Raw genomic sequence first — 13,178 nt, 5'->3', positions numbered from 1 at the left:
ATTAAGAATTTTTTGAACAGTATAAATCCAGATGTGCAGGCAATTCTAAATGCACAAAATGGCTCTTATAAGCTGTCTCTCAAATTGTTTACACAATATAAGAAGCCAAATGGCACAAAATTTACACAGCCCCACATAACAGAAACTGTACCTGTATATTCAAATACAAATTCAGACAAAATAATAAGCAGTTTGATAGATCAATTGAATATTAAACACTCTGAATTTGCAGCAAAAGAGTCTGGATGGAGCCTATGCGGTTCTCCTCACAAGTTATATATTAATATTTCTGAATTCAGCCCATTACAAGGTTCTACATATCTGCCATTACCTGCCAATATCAAAAACAAAAGAGCCGTGGTTAACAGAAAATACCGACCAGAAATGCTTTTTGTGGTGTATTTTAGCTGCTTTGTTTCCAGTTTTAAATCATCCTGAGAGAATAAGTTATTATAAACAATATGAACACAATTTTGATGATGCAATGAAGGGCTTAGAATATCCAATGTCTGTTCAGAATATTGATAAATTTGAAAAAAAAGCTAGGGATATTAATGGTAAACAATTATCTATTAATGTATTTACTTGTTCTACTGGCCGTGGCAATTGCTTGATAGCACCTCTCAGAATCAGTACATTTGATGATGATTCTGCTGTTCCGATTGATCTGCTCTTAATTGAAGGGGATGATACACGCCATTACACTCTGATACATAATCTTGAAGCTTTAGTCAGAACACAACTAGACAAAACTCATAGAATATTCAAGTTGTGCAGAAGATGTTTGTCTGTATTTGATGGTAGAAAAATGGTGAATGGTGTTTGTGAAAAGAATGCAGAAATTGCTAAAAACAAGTTAATTGAGCATCTGAAATACTGTGGCAACCATAAACCTGTTCATATGGTGATGCCTAATCCAAGTGAAAATGCCAAATTCAAAAAATTTGAAGCCTTGTTGGAACACCCAGCATATATTGTCTGTGATTTTGAATCAAACCTCAAACCCCTTGCATTCTGTAGCCCAGATCCTGATGAACCTTCAATTACACCATACCAGCTACATGAACCTTCCAGTTTTTATTATGTGGTTGTACAGGATGGGGTTGTTAGTAAAGAATATTTATACATGGGAGCAGATGCCATCAAAGAATTTGCACATAGAATAGAAAATGAGTGCCATGACATAGCATCTAATATTTTATTAAAATCAAAACCCATGTTGCCTTTAACAGAGAAACAGATTGAAGATTTCAACAATGCAGAAAAATGGCCGGTATGTGATTCTGAATTTTCAGATGCAAATATCAAGGTGAAACACCATTCTCATACAGATGGTAAATTCTTAATGGCCCTGTGTAATAGCTGCAATATTAAGATCCAGAGACCAAAATTTGTCCCTATATTTTGCCATGGTGCATCCAATTATGATTTTCATCATTTGATCAGGTACGAGGGGTTTGACAAGCAGAATTTAAATATTTTAGCTGAAAATAATGAAAAATATATTGCCATTAGCAAAATAATTAAAGTTAATGGTGTTCCTATTCACTTAAGATTTCTTGATTCATACAGAATTTTATCGGCTAGCCTGGCTACACTGGCCACTCAATTATCTGATGTTCAATTCAAAATCACATGTGCTTTGTTTCCAAATCAGGACCTGAAATTAATTAGGCAGAAGGGTGTATATCCATATGATTATGTTACAGATTTTTCTAAATTTGATGAGTGTTCTCTGCCACCACAACAAGAGTTTTACAGCAAAATCAGAGGATCTGGAATCACTGATGAAGATTATCACCATGCCCAGTTGATGTGGAACAATTTAAAATGCCAGACATTTGGTGATTATCACAAGGCTTATTTAAAACTTGATGTCACTCTCTTAGCTGATATATTGCAGGCATTCAGAAAATCTTCCATGGAAAATTATAAGCTGGATCCAATGTATTTTTACAGTGCTCCGGCCCTAGCATGGTCTGCAATGTTTTTAAACACTAAAATGCAATTGGATCTGATCCAGGATCAAGATATGAATCTGTTTATGGAACAATGTATAAGAGGAGGCATGGTGCAATGTTCTCAGAGATATGCCAGAGCAAATAACAAATATATTCCTGATTATGATCCAGCACTGCCATTAAATTATATACTGTATGTAGATGCCAACAGCCTCTATGGTTATGCTATGATGGAAAAACTGCCATATGTAGGGCTTGAGTGGGTTGAAGATTTCAACATTGAAGATCTTAAGGATTTTGATGACAGTAACTATGGCCTGTTCTTAGAGGTTGATCTGACAATTCCAGATAATTTACACAACACATTTTCTGATCTGCCCCCAATTCCCGAGGTTAAGTGTTCACCTGGCTCTAAACAGAAGAAATTGATGATGACTCTGGAGCCGAAACAGGATTATGTTATATATTACAAAAACCTCCAGTTCCTGATGAATCATGGTGTTCAAGTGACCAAAGTTGGAGAAGTTTTGAGGTTCAGGCACTCAAGATGGTTGAAACCATATATTGATACAAACACAGAGCTTCGAACATCTGCAATGAGCCAATTTGATAAGACCTTGTTTAAATTGATGGTCAATTCAGTGTATGGCAAAACAATTGAAAATGTCAGAAAACATATTGATGTTAAAATAATTACTGGCCCCAGCCGGAGCAAAAAATTGATTGCAAAGCCCAACTTCAATTACAGAAGAATTTATGATGAAAATATGGCACTTTTCAACATGAAAAAAACAAAGATTAAGTTTGATAAGCCTATTTATGTAGGGGATGTGATATTGGAATTGGCCAAAATACACATGTTAAAATTGTATTATGATGTGTTGAAACCTTTTTATGGTGATTGTGTAAAATTGATGTACATGGATACAGATAGTTTTGTTCTTGATATTCAAACAGAAGATGTTTATCAAGATATAGCACAGCCTGAATTGTTTAAATATTTTGATACCAGTGAACATACAGAGATTCAACACCACAACAAAAAGGTGCCTGGCAAGTTAAAAGATGAGAGACTTGGTGATGTTATTGTGGCATTTGCTGGGTTAAGGGCCAAGATGTACAGTTTTGAAACATGTAGTGCTGTTGTTGCAAAAAAGGCCAAGGGCATTGGCAGAGTAATTGTTGACAAAGAGCTTGAATTTGAGGATTACAAAAATTGTCTCAAATCATGTAGCATAATCAGAACATCAGAAAATAGAATTCAGAGTGTGGATCACTTATTGACTAGCAATATTGTAAGAAAAGTGGCTCTGGACCCACATGATGATAAGAGATGCATTTTATCATGTGGCATACATACTCTACCATGGGGTCATTGTGATTTGAAAAGTGGTAATCAATGCCCAATTACAGAGCATGATTTGAAATAAATAAACATGCCTATGAACTTATTTGGGTTAAAAAAAACAGGCTATTATGGACCTGCCAACAGCACAACCCTCTTCTGATATAATATCTAAACTAAGTGCTTTGTTAATTATTCATCTGAACAGCATACTTACAGATGTTGATGATGAAACAGGTAAAATATTGTACATATTTAACAATAATTTAAATCATTACCAATTACCTGTAGGTGGTCAATTGCAATTTATTACAACCCCTGAGGGTAATGTCAAGATTTCAGTAGGGAGAAATATTTATAGAATTAAGCACTCAAACATGATTTCTGGCACTGTATATACTGTTTCTGCTGGTGACTGCTTATATATTGAGGTCCCTGGGTCATATGACAAGCTTATACCTTTTTTTTTTATAGAATTAAGAATCAGATATTCAATAATAAATAACCACTAAAACAAAAATGCCTAATGATATATTTGGCCATACAAGGCATGAAGATCACAGTAATGAGATTCTTATGCTTGATGTCAGAGTCAAGAAATTAAGAAGTGATTTACAAGCTTTACAAACCACACTGAATGCCAGTCTTCAATTAGAAATTACAAATTTGCAATCACAATGCATGGACCCTCTTCTTAAAATTGATTCTGAACTCAAATTCTTGCTTCAGAAATATACTGAACTGGCAACATTGGATAATTTTCAAAGTTTAGAAGAAGCTGTAGCAGCTCTTCAAGCCAAATTTAAGACCCAGGCCACCAACTCTGAGCAATTGAAACAGCAATTGGAAGAGCAGATAAATAATGTCCAGACACAGCTCCAAACAATTGTCAAAAGCATAAAATCACAAGAAGATTTTGATCTAGTGATTTCCACTCTAAAAGAACAGATTCAATCACTCCAAATACCTAATCTGGACCCCTTGAACAATGCCATAGCCGAGGTGAAAGAAAAAATTGAGACACTTGAAAATTTTATGAACAACTTGCCATCTTCTGATGCTTTGAGTGCAATAACTTGGAGTGTTGCCAACATTAAGCTGCAACTTGAAACATATGAAGATTTTGGAAAAATTCAAAGTACCATAACCCATCTTGAGGGTACAATAGCAGCAGTGCAAAGTGATTTGACAAATGTACAAGAATCTCTAGAATCTCGCCTGCCTGGTATTGTAGACACACTTGTCAGTGTCCAGCAACAGATCACAAAGCTTGAAAACCTCAACACTGAATCTGAGCTATCTCATTTTCATCACTTGATCGATGATATCCAAACAAAGCTTGAAATTTTACAACAATCAACACCCACTCAGGCTCATATAGCCCTGCTCCAAAATGCTATGCAAAATGTGGCTGATGCTTCTGAATTAAATAATGTGAAATTGGCACTTGAATCTTTGCAAAATACTGTATCAAATCTGCCTACATCACAGGAACTTAAAAATATAAAGAGGGCAGTGAATCGCATATTGAAATCAGAAGATATCAAGAATATCCAGATAGAGATCAAACAACTTACTCAGACAGTGGCCACTCTACCAACTAATCAACATATTAATGAACTGCATGCCCTGTTTGAGGATATCAGAAGACAGGTCCATGATCTTACTGCTCAAAATTCAAAATTGGCAGTTATTGAAAATTTGCAACAAATTGTAGCTAATATCAAGCAACAGCTAGGGACCATGGAATCCAATCAAGCAAATGCTCTGTCTGTTTTTGCCACCCAGCTTCAAGAGATTGTGCAACAATACAAGAAACTTATTGTGGACATAAAAATCAAGCCAGGCCATGATGATGTTGTTCGGACCATCAATGAGCACCTTGAATCTGTAACAAGCAGATTGCTTACAGCAAAAAAAGAAATAACAGGCATAATCGAGAATCCAAAACATACAGTAATTCTTGAATTGTACAGCATCCCCAACAAAGAATATGATTCACCATTTACACCAGGTGGCAAAATATATATGCTGTCCCCTGCACAATTTTATTACCAGTTTTTTGTTGGGGGCACACTGAGACCAATCAAGATCAAATATTGGCTTCAACCACAGGCACACCACTACCCCACCTTATCAGTAACAAATGCTGACAACAAACCAAAAATCACCAGTGTAGAGTTAGAAGATTTTACAGATCCCAATACATTAGAAACATCTTATGCTGAAGATGAAGGCTCTCTGTAATTTCATATACAAATAGGAGACAAATTATATTTAGAAAATCCTGTAGTATCAGCTGCTGAACACCCCATAGTTGCAATATTCTTGTTTTCATATTATGTCTAGACAAATTATTGTTGATGAATTACACAGACAAGCCAGACATAATTATAAGAGACTGCCAGTAGTCACAAAAGGCATAGATGATTTATGGCAGAGCGACTTAATTGAGATGGCAAGTGGACAGCTGAAAAACTTAGACAAAATCAACAAGGGCTACAAGTATCTACTCACTGTAATAGACACATTTTCAAAATTTGCCTGGGCTGTGCCACTCAAATCCAAGACTGGAAAATGTGTTACAGAAGCCTTCAGGACAATCATCAATCAGAGTGGAAGATCACCGCGCTATTTGCAAACAGATAATGGCAAAGAATTTTATAATTCTATGTTCCAACAATTTATTAAAAGCCAGTCAATAAAACATTACTCGAGTTACAGTGATCTCAAGGCCTCAATTGCAGAGAGATTCAACAAAACCCTAAAAAATCTTATGTATAAACAATTTACACTTCAAGGTAATTATAAATGGCTTAATATTCTTCCAGAACTTCTACATAAATATAACAACTCTGTTCATTCCACAATCAACATGAAACCCTCTGAAGTAACTTCATCTGATGAGCAAAAATTGATCAGGACTGTTTATTATCCTAGATACCAGCCAACAACAAGAAAAGCCAAATACAGGGTGGGTGATCAAGTAAGAATCAGCAAATATAAGCACTTATTCAAAAGAGGCTTTACAAGAAACTGGAGCACTGAATTATTTACAGTGGTTCAAGTTAAACCTGGGACCCTTAACACATATATAATAAAAGACCACCGAGGAGAAATTTTCAAAGGCCGGTTCTATGAAGAAGAACTCAACAAAACTAAACAGCCTGACACATATCTCATAGAAAAAATCATCCGCAGAAAAGGCAACAAGTTATTTGTCAAATGGCTAGGACTTCGAGAACACAGCTGGATCGATGCAGACAAAGTGATAATATGAGCACCTGGGATGTTATAAAAATGCTGCCAGAACCTGAACAGCAGATTAAGAGAAATGGCAAGTTGCTGCCTGAAAATATTAGATGTCTTATTGTTGGTCCATCGGCTTGTGGTAAAACTACACTAATAATTGATAACTTTTTATTGGCACCCAACTGGTTAGATTGGAAAAACAGGCACTTTTTTTTTTTCTAAGAGCTTGGAACAATTAAAATATCAGCAGCTGATGAAACTATATGATGGATTGGATATTGCCACTTTTGAACCAGATGTTAAGCCACTCCATGAATGTCTCGATAATTCTGTTGTTGTGTTTGATGACATTATACTGGATAATCAAAACAAGGTTAGAAATTTCTTTACACAGGGCCGGCACAAAAACATTGATTGCTTCTACCTGGCACAGACTTTTTCTAAAATACCGAAGCAGCTGATCCGAGACAACAGCAATTTTATATGTGTGTTTCATCAAGATCATACCAACCTCAAACACATACATGATGAATATGTACGTGGGGACTTGAGCTACAATGATTTTTCCAAGTTTTGCAGTAGGTGCTGGAATCAAAACAGTTATGGGTTTGTCACAATTGATATGACAAGAAAACCCAATAGTGGCAAATACAGAAATAAAATCAACAATTTTCTAGACATTGAAACATATATAAATAACCATGAAAAGGCCAATCATTGATGATCTTAAATTAAGAGATTATCTTGTAACAAGATTTAAGGGATGGAAATCAGAGAACCGAGGAATCTATGAACAATACAAGCAAACAGAACAGCCTATTATCGATACTATTAGTGAATTAGGTAAAAATATCAAAACTGTTACAGAGCAAAATCAAAATTTGATCACAGAGCTTGTACCTGTAGCTGCAAGGAACATATTAGATTATCCAATCACCCCACTTTCCAGTATTCATACACCTAGTCCTGTTGCTCCTCGTAGAATTGAAGCTACTCAGGATCCTATTGAATTGGGTCTTCTTGCTCAAAAATATTTAAGCACACCTAAAGACAACAAAGATGAGGTATTTGGCTTATATGCTGACACAGAGCGTGATGGTAGCATCATACATAGAATTGGCAATTTCAGAGTAACATTTATGGGAGATGATCTCATTGTATATTCAGAATCTCATCTTGGAGAAAAAGGTGGTTTTGTTAAATATCCCGGCACACCTGGGTTGTGGGAACTGATGACTAGGAAAAGGCCTGGCATCTATACAGATCAAGATTATGAGCACTACAAAGAAATATTAATAAAATCAGATGCTCTATACCAGAACAATGATCCCACACAAAAAAGAGTCAAGTCTAGCAGTGGAGCAAAATACAACAATTTAATCAAGCCCATATGGTCACAGATCAAGACTGGCAGTGGAATCAAACAATACAACACCCTGCCTAAAGAATTTGTCTGGGTTGATGATGTCAGGAAACTTGTAGATAGGTTATTGGTGATAGCTGGGGAGGAAAATGCTGGCAACCACAATTTTTACAATGAAAAGGTTGGAATTATGGACATGATAAGCACCAAATTGTCTAATTTTATAGTGAAAGACACTAAGGGGATTGGATATCTTATAAAAATTATTAATACTCTACCACCTAAATTTTGGAATATTTCTGAGGGTCGGGGGTTGGTTAATGACATTATAAACAAGCTGCCATTTGAACTACACATTCCAGGCTATCAGTATTGTGGTCCAGGCACAAAATTGGACCATAGATTAAACAGAGGTGATCCTGGTGTTAATCCCCTAGATGCTGCTTGTAGAGACCATGACATAGCATACAACACACATACTGATCTTGACAAGAGACATGTTGCAGACAAGAAATTAGAAGAGGCTGCATTTGGTAGATTTGTAAGCAAAGATGCTTCTTTAAGTGAAAAAATAGCAGCATTGGGGACCACCATAGCTATGAACACCAAACAAAAACTGGGGTGGGGGTTGTGAATATGTATATAATAAACCTACAATGAAGGCCAAGGGTGTTATGTATCAAATACCTTATGCAGGTCTTAAATCTCTTAAAACTATTGATAGCCTTTTAACCAAAAAGCAGCGCAAGAAAAAAAGCTCTTGTATTGCCAAGGGCCATGGTATGAAATTGTTGCTTAGTACCCCCCAATTAAAAAAATTACAACAATCTAGAAAAAAATTGCATACAGGGGGTTTCATATTTACTATCCCGGCCATCTTAGCAGCACTTGGGGCTGTTGGGAGCTTGGCTGGGGGATCAGCTGCCATAGCAAAAACAGTAATAGATGCCAAGAAAAATAAGGCAGAATTAGATGAAATAAAGCGCCATAACCTGGCCATGGAGAAACAAGGCAAAGGTGTTAAGAGAGCCATGAATAAGTTTAAAAAAAAACAAGAGCCGCTTACAAACCAAGATATTGAAGCTTTAATCAAGCCACTGGGCATCAAAAATTTTAGAGGTGTGTACATGTCTGATTCTTTACCAGAACAACCACTCAACAAAGAGTGTGGCATTGTTAATTTGGATAAGTACAAAAATCAGGGCACTCACTGGATTTGTTATCTTAAATATTTAAACAATGAGGCATTTGTGTTTGATTCATTTGGAGGTGTTCCACCTGAAAATTTAATAAAATATCTAAAATCAGCTAATCTTTATTACAATAATGCCCGTGTTCAAAACTTCAAAGATGTTAATTGTGGACATTTGTGTTTATCTGTTCTTAGATATATGTCTCAAATAAATAAACCATCAATTGAAAATTTTCAAAAGGCCCTGTGGTATCTGAAACATCATGGGGGTATTCCATCTCACCAGCCAAAATTCAATATTGAAACTCAAATTGCATGATGATATAGTGTATCCCAAAACAATAGCTCTCAGAGCATTTTATGGCATGTACTTGATCCCTAATATTACACACCACAACAACAAAATTGCAGTAGGGGATCAAAAAATTGTCATCACTCCAGGGCAATATAATCTGTCCACTCTAAATGCTCAATTACCCAGAGATATAGTATTAACTCAAAATTCTGTCACTCACAGAGTAGAGATTGTATCTGCTACAGAAACAGTGGATCTGGGTACTATAGGAGAGCTGTTAGGCTTTGAGAACAACACAAAACTTGAAGCAGCCATCAAACACACTGTTATTAATATACCTAAATTCTTAGCCATAGAGACTCTGAATATTCACTGCAATGTGGCCGAGGGTATGATCACCAAATCAAATGGCATAGGCACTCACAAACAAACTGGCATCATTGCAACATTTAAACCTAATTCTGAATTTATGGAGCCCATCATCTACACTCCATCCCCAACATTATATTTTCCTGTGTGCCATAATAGAATAGATAACATTGAATTGATGGTCACTAATGAAAAAGAAGAATTAGTTGATTTTGCTGGAGCCACAACAACTGCAATCATAGAGATTAATATTTAAATAAAAATACATACAAAAAAAATGGAAAATATTGAGAGTTATGAGCTACAATCATTCCCCCCAAACAGGAGGACATTTGCAAATTTAAATCAACCCAACACAGAGATTGAGGTTGATCTTGATGTAGGGGATGGCTTTATACACCCCCACAGAGCAGATCTATACATCAAATTTGATGTTGTAAAGCTCGATGGTGCAGATTATCCGGCAAATTCAAATATAAGATTGGTAGACAATTTTGTGCCGCATCTGTTCTCTGAAATTGAGATCAGAAAACATGGTGTTGTTATAAACAGAGTGGATTATCCCGGCATTACCTCCACAGCTTTGGCCACACTAAAATTATCCAAAACCGAGGCTTCTTACTACAAAATAGGTGGATTTGAGGCTGGTTATAAAATATTATCCAAGAGCCACACAGTGCTGTTCCCCATGCGCCTGTTGCCAGGATTCTTCTCAGATTACAAAGATATTATGTGGAAGGGTGGTTTAAGAATCACATTTAGAAGAGCTGCAAATGATAATAATGCTTTGATGAGGTACAGCACATTAAACTCTACAGGGGAAGCTCTGCCCAATACCCTACCTGATGAAGGCAAATGCATTATTCAGACTATGGAGCTAAGAATCCCAGTTGTTGAATATGAAGCCAGTTATGCTCTTAAATACAAAGCAGATATAATAAAAAATCCACAGATTCCTTTACAATTTTATACATATCAATGTGTACAGAAACCTGCCGCTGGTACTTATTATGAGTTTGATGCTACAAATTCATTCTCCAGTATACAATATGACATGCCGGATTTTGTGGTGGTACTGTTTCAGACTGGAAGACACAATAATCAGGGAAAAAATTCAAGTAGATTTAATAACTGCAACATCAAAAACATATATCTTAAAAATGGCAGAAATGAGGTATTTCCTAGAGAAAATTATAATTTAGACATGTCCAAGGATGATTTCCTTAAATTATATGAAGCATTTACAGCATACAAAAGGGTCACTACTGGCAATACTGACATGTATTACACACCAGATGAATTCAAAGCACAGAGACCCATGTTGTCATCAACACCTCAAAAAGGAAACAAGTTGTGGTTAATGACAGGACAAACATTAAAATTATCTGTGAATTCCACGATACACTCCCTGATGACACCATATGTAGTGTTATTCTCATAGGTGAAAAATCATATGTTTATGATGTAAGAAATGAGAGTCACAGAACAATTCTAGAAGAATTACATTATCTTAATACTATACTTATATTTAAAATTTACATCCTCCATGATTTCATGGAGATACAGATTTGATTGGGATTGGTCTAGAACCTTACATTTTATGTGTGAATGTCACACACATAATGCTGGACAAAAAGATTTTGGTGAGTGCACTCCACCTCGTAGCAGGAAGTAGTTTTTATACAATGTATTTTTCTCTGCAACAGGAAGAAGAACTCCGAGGTGCTATTCTGGTGGTACTAGCGAACAAGCAGGACATTGAAGGGGCATTAAGTGTTGCGGAGGTTCACCAAGCCTTAGGCCTTGATGCTCTAAAGAACAGAACATTCCAAATATTTAAAACATCTGCCACGAAAGGAGAAGGTCTGGATCAAGCTATGGACTGGTTATCTAATGCGCTACAGAACAAAAAATGAAAGTGGCTTGAGAGAATGGTTGCAACGGTAATATATGAAGAACATGTGATTTTTTGCGAGTGCAAGTGCAAATGGGTATGATGTACGGTGAGTTTTTTTTTCTTTAGGAAATGCACAGTCAGTGATTGAGTACTTGAACAGTGAAGTTTACGAACTGTAATAATAATAATAATGCTTTTGTCTTTTTCTCTAGTGACAGTTTTTCTGTCCCGATGTGAAGAAACATGTTCATTTTCTGCTATCTCTGCCTAACTCTGTAGTTTTCCGTTGAATTCAAATTTTATTGGCCAACGTATGCAGTGTATTCCGGGTGTTGTTGTAGAAAGGTCTCTTTTTATGTATATGCGAACGGGCCCTTTTAACATGAAACCGTAATACAATCTGATCGACTTGCTTATGCATAATAGACTAATTTGAAACTATTTGCCTTGTACTTTCATTTGAATCCACTATCTAGTCTTGCTTTCGGGAAAACAAGGTTTAAATATCGATTCCACTTTTCCAATGAATCCAAAAATACCAAGAAGAACCAGCTTTTATATAATCTTGCACATGTAATGAGCAGTTTTTATTTTTCATTATTGTTAAGTTACTTTCCAGTGTTATGTTAAATATGTTGCAATATAAATATATATCTATATACATATTTGTAAATATATTTTCATTCACATTGAAAACATCATATTTGACAACTAAGTTACATTCTTCAATATTTTTTGTTCATGCCTTTATTTATTGTACCACCTTACAAATATTTTTGTTCATGCGAGAAATATTGTAATGAAATATATATACATGCCGGAATATTCGTTTGCAAATAACAATGCAAACGGACACTATTAGCTGCTATGGTAATCAAGAGCATGAGAGAGTTCACATCAAAGGAATGGCGCTAAGAATTGTGTGGATGTTTTTCACTTTTGTATAAATATTGGAATGCAAGAATAGATTGTTAAATTATTTTAATTGTATTTTCAATATTTGTATTTAAATTCTTTTTTCCGTAGGTTACTTCACACCTTGTTATAAGTGACTCAGGTTAAAGAAATTCTGTTGGTGTAGTGAACTTTCAGTGCAGTAGGAATGTTTGTGAATAAATTTTACATTCCTAAACATATTTGACTTTTTATGTATGTCCAAACATGCACACATCTATACAAATTTAGTATTGGGTATATATTAAGCTGTTGATTGATTTGCTTTATTTTACTTCGCTTCTTGTGCCACTTTTGGCTAATTTGCGAAGATGAGGATGAGTGATGATATGATGAAATTGATGAATGAACACTCGCAAACATCCATGCCCAGGCCAGGATTCGAACCCGGGACCCCTGGCATCGTAGCATGATGTGCTAACCACTCTGCCACGGGGGCTGACTATTAGGCTGTTGGAAGTCAAAAGTGTACGTCATATGTTTTGGTTCTGTTTTTAGGACTTTCCATGGGAATTTAATACCTTAAGCTTCAACAAACCGGTGGGAATAT

The 13,178-nt window shown here is 35.7% G+C and overlaps 1 protein-coding gene across 1 annotated transcript in view; it reads left to right on the top strand.

Moving 5' to 3' along the window:
- Arl1 (ADP ribosylation factor-like 1) overlaps window positions 1–12,801 on the top strand; it is a 42,180-nt gene extending 29,379 nt beyond the window's left edge. The window contains exon 5 of the mRNA XM_083133791.1: window positions 11,484–12,801. Within this exon, the coding sequence (XP_082989917.1) occupies window positions 11,484–11,693 (210 nt within the window). The 3' untranslated portion in view covers window positions 11,694–12,801. The remainder of the gene's footprint in view (window positions 1–11,483) is intronic.
- Window positions 12,802–13,178: the final 377 nt, after the last annotated feature.

This window comes from Lepisma saccharinum, chromosome 13, assembly GCF_977018435.1.
Source record: "Lepisma saccharinum chromosome 13, izLepSacc3.1, whole genome shotgun sequence".
Classification (NCBI taxonomy): Eukaryota; Metazoa; Arthropoda; class Insecta; order Zygentoma; family Lepismatidae; genus Lepisma; species Lepisma saccharinum.
This window is presented reverse-complemented; position numbering and strand designations above follow the sequence as displayed.